This window comes from Protobothrops mucrosquamatus, unplaced genomic scaffold (assembly GCF_001527695.2).
Source record: "Protobothrops mucrosquamatus isolate PMUCROS unplaced genomic scaffold, P.Mucros_1.0 scaffold_50, whole genome shotgun sequence".
NCBI lineage: Eukaryota > Metazoa > Chordata > Lepidosauria > Squamata > Viperidae > Protobothrops > Protobothrops mucrosquamatus.
In genome coordinates, this window is record NW_015386126.1 from 1,221,568 (window position 1) to 1,231,303 (window position 9,736).

The 9,736-nt window shown below is 45.6% G+C and overlaps 1 protein-coding gene across 1 annotated transcript in view; it reads right to left on the bottom strand.

The window, feature by feature from the left end:
• Positions 1–123: 123 nt before the first annotated feature.
• CDS2 (CDP-diacylglycerol synthase 2) overlaps positions 124–9,736 on the bottom strand; it is a 16,070-nt gene continuing 6,457 nt past the window's right edge. The window contains exons 3-13 of the mRNA XM_015811306.1: positions 8,219–8,315; positions 7,323–7,420; positions 6,974–7,113; positions 6,264–6,322; positions 5,008–5,090; positions 3,640–3,727; positions 3,010–3,078; positions 2,256–2,408; positions 1,145–1,264; positions 419–522; positions 124–253 (exon numbers count right to left, since the gene is read on the bottom strand). Of these exons, the coding sequence (XP_015666792.1) occupies positions 124–253; positions 419–522; positions 1,145–1,264; positions 2,256–2,408; positions 3,010–3,078; positions 3,640–3,727; positions 5,008–5,090; positions 6,264–6,322; positions 6,974–7,113; positions 7,323–7,420; positions 8,219–8,315 (1,141 nt within the window). The remainder of the gene's footprint in view (positions 254–418; positions 523–1,144; positions 1,265–2,255; positions 2,409–3,009; positions 3,079–3,639; positions 3,728–5,007; positions 5,091–6,263; positions 6,323–6,973; positions 7,114–7,322; positions 7,421–8,218; positions 8,316–9,736) is intronic.

A 9,736-nucleotide genomic window follows, 5' to 3' on the forward strand; every position in this document is an offset into this window, starting at 1 on the left:
GCTCGGCTTGGTTATTGTGCTAGACCAGGCAAGGTGGATGGGTGGGCAGGGATCCTATGGCGGGGAGTGGCGGGGTGGGGGTGTGCTCGCCCTTATTCAGTCACCGCCCAGCGGCCGAGCTGTCTATGCGTCCTCGGAACTGGGAATCACTCCCTTGTCGACCAGGTGAGCCTTTAGCGTATTGAAGATGTTCAGCTGTTGATCGGGCCGCAGCGTCAAGAGCTGCTGGATCAGCTTGCTGGGATTGGGGCCCCTGGAAAGAAGAAAACAAGAATGGGGGTGGGTCAGATAGACTGTTTCTACAAGAATGGTGGGAGGCTCGTTCCCCTTGCTTCCCTTTCAAACGAATCCTTGTGCAGCTCACTTCGAACTCTGCGAAACAGGAGTTGTGTGTGGTGTTTAACTTCACAACCATTACCTGATAAAGCTGGCGATGTACACATTGACAAAGGTGGCCATCAAGTACTGGCAGTCAAATCGATCCATGATGCCCCCGTGCCCGGGGATGGTGTTGGCAAAGTCCTGCCAATTAAAAGAAAATGTTTTATTGAGCCTTCAGGAATTCCAATATTTAATCCAACTAGAAAAAAACTGAACACTAGCAGCTTTGGAACTTATATCACTGAAAGCTAGAGTTGGAAGGGGTACTTGAGGACATCCAGTCCCCCCCATCCCCCCCACCAAGTGCAAGAATGCAAAATAAAGCATTCCTGATCCAGGACTATTATCTAGCTATACTCCTTACTCAGCTTCACAGGGGGGTAAAGCACAGCAAAACTGAAGTAAGCAGCCCAGCTTCACTTAGCAACTGCTTACTAAGTTGCTGTCCCCGATTGTGGTTGTTAAACAAGGATTCCCAATTAGAAACGAGAAGAACTGTGATTCCTACTCCTTCTTTAGGCTCAAGAAGCTGGCTGGATGTCTTGGGTCAGTCCCTCTCTTTGCCCACCCACCTCTAAGGGTTGCTGTTGAGAAGGGAGCAGGATGGTGATTGTGCACCATAGAGATGAGACATCAATTTAATCAATTAATAAAACATCGTCTCTTCCAAGAAACGCAACAGAAGAATTTGATCAGACCTTTTTCTACAAAGGGTTTACAACCGCTGGGACGTTGCTGCTACTGCTGCCCAGCTGGGACCTACCTTGATTTTGAACGCTCTTTTGAAGCCACTGGCGAAGAAGCCCCCAAAAGGTCCAATCAGGGATGCAAAAGTGGAGAGGGCAATGCTGTGGATCTGGAAGGGATACATCCGGACAGTCTTCTGCAGGAAGGAGAGGGAGATAAGGAAAATGGGCCCGGTCAGAGGCAGGCCTCACCACCTGCAAGGAAGGCAGAGGAGGGACGCTGGCCACCTTGCTCCTCGGGGCTCAGCTTTCAAGCCAGTTTATTGGTTCACTAAGATGAGCTCCTGTTTTGCCCACAGGGCCTCATGAACTTCCCACAGGAGTGTCAAGCGTGGGAAAATCGGAAGTCCAGACAGTTCAAATAAATATATAGGTTTATTGCAAGCTTAAGCTCTCTACAAGAATGTGAACTACTAAAGGCCAGAGCAAATTGGCAGTAAATAAGAACCGATGGAATTCAAAGTGGGCTGGACTTAGATGTCTTGTGGGCACGAAGGAACTCGAGGCTGATGATGTGCTTGACCCCCCCCCCTTGTGCTCAGTCTGGTCATCTCCTGCAAGATGTGTTTGTATTAATCACACCCTCAGTGTTTGACCATCGTTATCTGAAGTCAAATTAAAGGCCAAAGGCTTATTTATGAGAGGAACTAAACCAAGAATCTAATATGGTCTGGAACTCAGCCCTAGGTTCTGTGGGATGCCTTGAGTGCCTCTGTTTGTATTTATCCCATAGTTCAATTTTGGCTGATTCTCTGTACTTGGGTTCCAACCATAATGAGAGTTGGCACCCTGCACCGTCCTGACCCAACCTTGGAGGTCGACAGTGAGACACTGATGGACTGAATCTTATTTTGGCACCATCACAAGCTAATTTCAGTTTCTGGAACACAACCATGGTGGGCAACCTTGAATTATAGCCACAATTCCTTCTTCTACCTGCTAAGGGCATGAGGCCAGGGTTAAAGACGGCGGGGTGGGGGGAGGAATGGAAATAATACCAATTTCACCCCTTACTCCACCCCAGAAATACAATATGATGGCCATAATCCCCCCCACCCATATAGCTTGTGAAAAAGAACACACATTTTAGCAATTTTGCAACACTGACAGGGCGAGCGGAGTTCCTACCCAGCCAATCACAGACTGAAGCACCAGTGGGATGTTATATTCGTGCAGCTGGAAAAGCTCCGAAGGCTGACAGTCCACAGTGAAGCTGTTGGTGTCGTTGTTGAATTCAACTGGACAGGTAAAACATCTGTATCCGGACATCAAGTATGATAGCTTGGTTGTGATTGATGGAAGAACAGAAGCATCAAAGAGTTAATTTCTGCCATGGTACATAAACACAGATCAAACTCATATACACGGAAGCCAGAAGGGATAATAATTTTTTCAAGGCTTAACTACAAATAGTTTCAGTTAACTAGGGTAATTGGGATGGGATTTCCGTCACTAGACTTCACATGGTTGTAAGGCACACTGTCACGTGGCTGAATCACTTAGCAACAGCAATTCCAGCAGTCCCTGTTATCAATCATTTCAATCAGGATTTTTCAAACACTGAAACTGGAATTGAACTGCCGGAGACTTAAATCTGTTATTCTGGAACAATGGAGAACAAGAAACCTATTTTATCCTTCCTCATTGTTCTCATGAAGGAACATACACAGTTCCTGTAGTCTCTCTTAGTGTTCAAACTGTCCTAATTAAAAAAAACGTGTTGTTTGCTCACATCTTTTCCAGTTTGAATAAGCCTTTCCTTGGGAATTTCCTGGTGGATTCTGCACCCTATGGATCAGACCTGTCTATTATAGACGTGTCCAAATTCTTTGTTTTCCCCTCTCGACTGCACGGTTCTTGTTAAAGTAAAGCAAACACTTACTAAAAGGCCAAACACGACGGTGGCAAAGCATCCTCCGATGAACCCTTCCCAGGTTTTCTTTGGGGACAACTGCAGATTAAAAAAAACAACAAAAAAGGAATGAATCAATCAAGAGAAAAAGAGGGAGAAAGAAAGCAGGAAGCTCAAGGCCAAAACATGCAGGATTTACAAAACTGAAACAGAAGGGAAGAACTAGGAGTGTCATGAGAGCAGCCTTCCAATATTTGAAGGGCTGTCACAGAGAAGAGGGGGGGGGCAACCTATTCTCCAAAGCACCTGAAGGCAGGTCAAGAAGTAATGGGTGGAACCTAATCACGGAGAGATCCAACCTAGAACTAAGGAGAAACTTCCTAACAGTGAGAACAATTAATCAGTGGAACTTCTGGCCTCTAGAAGTTGTGGGTGCTTCATCACTGGAAGTTTTCAAGAAGAGATCGGACAGCCATTTGTCTGAAGTGGTATAGGATTTCCTGCTTGAGCAGGAGGTTGGACTAGAAGACCTCAAACTCTGTTATTCTGAATTTTTATGCTATCCCATCAGTTGGGAGTGGATCATGGGTGACTTTGGCCTTAACTGAAGCCCAAGGCTGCCTCCTGCAGATGTTCCAGGCACCCCAGATATGAACAGACCTTAATCAGCGGGGTGCGTCCAAAGAAGAATCCAAACATGTACGCCATGATGTCATTGCAGATGACACAGGAAATTGGGACAATAAACCTAAAACAGGATCCAAGGCGGGTAAAAGAGAAGGGAGAATTTGCTTCAACAATAGTCAGATAATAAAACTGCCAACTGAGAGGGCTGTTCGCTTGGACGATGCTGGTTGGGAAACTGAAAAGCTCTACCCCTCTGGAGGATATCAGGCCAGGGAAGGCGGTTTTAGACAGAGGGAGCATTTGCCCTAAACCAGGGCTAGGCAACCTTGGTTCTTTTATGACTTGTGGACTTCAACTCCCAGAATTCCTGAGCCAGCCATGCTGAGGGGAAAGGGAGAGGTTTCCAAGCTGAGCCATGCTGGCTCAGGAATTCTGGGAGTTGAAGTCCACAAGTCATGAAGGGGCCATAGTTCCCCCATCCTGGCTCAGGAATTCTGGGAGTTGAAGTCCACAAGTCATGAAGGGGCCATAGTTTCCCCATCCTGGCTCAGGAATTCTGGGAGTTGAAGTCCATGAGCCATAAAAGAGCCAAAGTAGCCTACCCCTACCCTAAACAGCCAGCAAGGCTCCTTAAAAAGCTTTACCCCCCCCCCCATTCCTTGGAAGAAGCTCCCTATTATCTCCCCAATGCTATTTGTCTTTTACAAAAATATAATAATATTTTATTTTATATAAATAAATACCCTGACCCAATCTTTGCACCTGCTGCGTTGAGCCCCTCCCAGCTGGAGGAAGCTCCTGTGTTGCAAAAGTGCCTTGCAGGTTCCTATGCCCCTAAATTAGGTGGTTTGATAAAAGACCTCCCAGAGCCCCAAACGGCCATTCCTTCACTAGAGCTGAACCAAGAAATGCCCATCAGCTTTGACCCCCCTCCCCGATGGTCAGAGCTGGGCTGCCAAATGGGGGGGGGAGCAATATTCAAAAGCACTTTGCATACCGAGATCTGATGTGCACCTTTCACACCATGCTCAAGCGAGGGAAAAGCTTTTGGAAAACACTTCAAGGCAAATGTGCTTGTGGCTTAATGCACAACAGCTACCGCTCCAAACCCCAAAGGGGCCATTCCCCGATTGTTAGTAAGAGCACACGCAGCCAGGCGCAGCCGCCTAGAGAAGCTTTGGGACCAAACGGGGTCTTTTGCTTTGTGGAGACTGGAAGCACCCTAGAGACCCCGGCCCATTAAACCTTCCCCCCCTCGAGCCAGAGACCATGAAGCCCTTCCTCTCCGTAGGACCCATCACGCAGCAGCTACATGCACAAGGTCTCTCTACGGGATGCTGCCGCCAAGCCCATCCTCCCCAGCAAAGGGGATATCGTACCCCGCCCGCTGCGCTGACTCACCAGATCATTCCTTCAAATAGGTTGTGAATGATGAGGTGCGACTGGGTAACAATTATTAGCAAAGTCACATGGGTCCAGCCAAACTAGAAAGAGAGAACATGCAGTCCAGTTTGGAGAGGAAAACATTTCTCAGAGACAAGCCAAAATGCTGAGAATACACACGCCTATATATCTATATATATATACATATATATCTGCACATAGGTATGAAAAAGGGGAAAAAGAGGGGGAGAGAGAGATGGTGGGTATAGCCAAACTCCCACTGGAGTTTCTTTTTTCCATGCTTTTGTAGTATTTGTGAGCAAAACCAGAAAGATACAGTAGTCTTCAACTTACAACTGTTCTTTTAGTGACCGTTCAAAGTTACAACACCACTAAACAGAGTGACTTACAACTGGTCCTCCTACTTAGGACTGTAATAGCATCCCCATGATCACATGATCAAAATTTGGGTGCTTGGCAACTGGCATTATATAATGGCTGCAGTATCCCGGGATCATCTGATTGCCGTGTGCTTTCATCCCAGCTGGCTTCCAACAAAATCAACGGAAGGAGTAGGATTCACTTAACTGAAGTGACACAAAAGCTTATAAAATAAGGCGTGACTCACTTAACAACTGTCCTGGTTAGCAACAGAAATTCTGGTCTCATTTGTATGCCCTTAGTTTGTAAGACAACGGCCAAAGAAATGGAGTCTTCAAGGAGATTGAAAGACTTTTCCTGCCGGTGTGCTGCTGGGTCATTAATTACAATTAATGTGAGAGGCTCCCCAGTTCATCCTCTGGATGACGGACTTTCTTCATTAAGCATCTTTTAAACTTGCCCCAGCTAAGGATCTGATATTTTGGGGGGCAACCTCTCTACAGAGAATGATGTTTCCTTTTGGGACAAATTGTAAGGACAGCTTTTAGCAAGGCAAGTGAGGAGAAGACAGGCGATCGTGCTCCTTATCTCTGAATACAGAGGCCAGCGCTGCTCTTAAGATAATCTTCCCTTCCTTGTCCGATCTTTGGACCAGCAGGTTCCACTTCTGCACGCTTCTCCATTCTTTCTTTCTAAAAACCATTCAGCAAAATGTACAGTTCAGAGCCCGAGAACAAGGTGCTTATCCCTCTTGCAAAGCTCCACATAAGGTTTGTTGTTGTGTCCGGGTGCCAATTTTGTGTCCATTTCCACCTCTCTCTTCCTCTCAGTTCCCCCCATTCCCAGGTGGGCTGTTAACTCTGAAAGCACAGAATCCATTTACATAATCTTACCATGTAGAACTGAAGACGATAATGCTTTTTGACCAGGCTCAACACAAACATGCAAAAACCTGCAGTAGAAGAAAGAAAATGGAATTTAGGGGGAGCTAGCTCTCCGCCTGCTCTCCGCTCAGCCACAAGGGAATTGACAAGGCCCAATCAGCACTTCTGATCCCAGTGAAGTTGGAGAGAAGACACAGATACACACCTTACGTGGGGAGCAACACCACCATTCGATCTCAGGAACCACGGCCTCCCTGTGGGCTCTTCAAAGAACTTTGAGGCATTGTTTACCTTAAAGAATCTTTATTCAAGTAGCAACACATCGGCAGGTGCATAGTCCAAGCCAAAATCTGACTCCCCTCCCTAAGCACATAGTATCCAAGCCCAATTCCCTCCTCTAACTAACAGTCATAAATCACATTCTCCCATTAGTTTGAAATGCTGGCTTTCCCTCCAGTTCTTCATCCCATGTCTTATCATCTCTTATTAAAAAAAAACCTTGGTTCCCACCCTTATACAGTATTGTTATGTCTAACTAAACTCCCAAGCACATTCCTCCTCCTCCCTCCCAGTATCATCTAATTCTAACTCTAAGAGTAAAACATAAAATAGAGGGAAACGGCTGCATCTCCATATGTTGTCAAAGCAAGAACATTCGATGTTAGCAGCGTTGACGCTCCTCCATAAACCCAAGCAAGAGATCCCATGGCTCTGCTCACCTGTCAAATAGAGGGTAAAGGAAATGAAGCGGTGATATTTGCTAAGAATGCGTAAGGGCTCCTCCCTCTGGACCAGAGTGAAAAAATAATCTGTCGCCGTCTCGCCGTAGAAGAAGTAGTTCACACAGAGCAGGAAGTACCTAAAAAGGACATAGCCAGACTGTTATTAAGCCTTACCAGTGTCTCCACATGTAACCTCTGTCTCCACCCTGCTCCAGTTCAAGGGAGGGAGAGGAGGGTGCCCGAGGGTGGAAAGGCTTTCCACAGAGACTTCCTTAAGATAAATGGACACAAAACTCCCCTTGAATTTCTCCAGACCATACAGACAAACAACGCTGCCCCCACTTACCAACTCAGAGTCCTGAACCAGGGCAGCTCATAGGAATGGTACACGTTGTAACCAATGGTGATGATCTCATGGAAGCATTTGATTTGGACACACATCACCTGCAAGACACACGGTCTTCCATTTTACACTCTCTCAGGCCGAAGAGCATTTTCATGGCAGTAATAATTTCTTCAGATAGGTGGGTGGGGATCTTTTAGCGCCAAACCTTTTAGCCTGATGATAATATCAGTATAATCATGGGAGTTCTAGTCCCACCTTAGGCATGAAAGTAAGCTGGGTGACTTTGGGCCAATCAGTCTCTCTCAGCCCAATCCACCTCATGGGGAAAATAGGAGGAAAGTGTAAGGTATGTTCGCCTTGAATTATTTGTAAAAGTAATAAAGGCAGGATACAAATAAATAAATAAATAAATAAAAACCATCCAGATTTCTGGGGAGGAAATGGCGAACTGAAGATGTCTATGGTCGAATGAAGAGCTAGCGAGCAGACCAGCTCTTTGCAAAGTCTCTCTGGACAAGGAGAGGGTTTGAGATTGCCCTCCAGTGCTCCAGACAGCTGCTCCTCGGAAATTGCTTAGTTAATTGCTTTTAGAAACCTTTGGATTGACAAGTCTGAGAGCATTGGGTAAATGTTCTCCTTACAAAAGAAATTTTAAATACAAGCTGAAGCACTTTAAAAACCTGTTTGGAATAAACAGCAAAAGGGTGATTAGAACTTGGATTCTGGAAAGTTACAAATGGTCCCTCCCACTTGGCTCTCTCTCTCTCGGACATGGATCTGGATTGCCTTCTAACCTGAGATTCAAGCCACCGGTCCATCTGGAGGATGGAACTTCTCCAAAGCCCTCCAGCTCCCCAAAACACAAGATTTTCTTTTCAGACACAACAAGAGCTTACAATCATCATCAACACCATGGGTCCCAAGTAGATGATGATGAAGAAGAAGACAATCATGGCCAGAGTCAGGATGCCTCTCACCCACCAGTTCTTCCATCTGCAACAGAGGAGGAGCCAAGCTTGAACTCTGGGGAGCTCTGTTTTCAACAGTACAACTAGAGTACAATCTGTCCCTCCTTTTCTGTTTTTTTCTTTTAACACTTGCAAACAATAATAAGCAATACAGTGGAATACTTAATATTAAGCATGAACTCCAAGCCAGAAGATTTTTTTATATTATAAAATAATTCAATGTATTACATAACTGTCTATCGATGCCACACTTAATTTTAATCATACAGTTCAAGCAGCCCTATGTTTATTGCCATTTTAGAAATTAGATTTAATATTGATATAGAATTTTCCAGCTCTTTTCCAGATGTGTTACAATTACAGCTCCAGGCCTGCCAGCCAGAAGAGCCCAGGCCAGGTTGGGGAAGTTCAATTAAGATTCGAATGAGGGTTACCCACAACACTCTTGGTTATATCAGTCTCTCTGGGAAAAGGCTGGAAGACACAGAATAAATTCTCCTTGGCTTGGAAGTTCCAGAGACCCAATTTATAAAAACCCAACAATCCAATGTTTTGAAACCTGGTCCATGAACCAACCTGAGATTCTGCAGAGAGGGTAAGAAACTCCATAATGGAAGGCACATATTTTGAATGCTCTCCACTGAAGGCAGAAATCAGCTTCTTACGTTCTTGTTATGCTTTTAGCAGAGGTGGCAACTGATTCTAGCATTTCCTGCCAGAACATGAGGGTCCCCTGAGGGTCCACCCACTGAAGCTCATGAACTAAATGCTGCTGAAGAGTGGAAGGACGGAAGAATTTGAGCTCCTGAGCCCAGCAGATACACTGAGCCCAGCCAGCAAGCACATTTTAAATACAAACTGATGTTTAAATTATCTTTCTGCCTTCATAAATATTTACAAGGCCACAGATATCCTCATCAATGAAGGACATGCAATCCAGGTTTCTAATCCAGAGAAGACAGAAGAAGATCTACAGGCGATTATCTGGGCATTCTGACTGCCCTTTCCAAAGTTAGATGGAACATGGCTGGACGACACCCAAGCAGTATTTGCTTGCCTTTTCCTTCCCAACCCGGCACTCCTCCACCTGCCATTCCTGAGAATCCCAACGTCCCCACATCTGGAGCGGAGACAGGCTGGGAATCCTGCCTTAGAATGTGGTGCACACATTGTTGAGGAACAAACCTTTATGTATTGGTGCAACAACTAGACAATCCCAGATAGGGAGTAAGGTTCAAATAATCTAAAGCAGGGGTGTCCAAACTTTTTTCAAAGAGGGCCAGATTGGATGAAGTGAACGTGCTGGAGGGCCGAACATTTTTCCGAACATTCTTTGAACCATTACAATTAAATGCAAATGAATTATTTTATGCCTCTTTCCTCTCCCTCTCTTTCCTCTTTCTCTCTCTCTCTCTCTCTCTTTCCTTTCCCTTTCCTCTCCCCTCT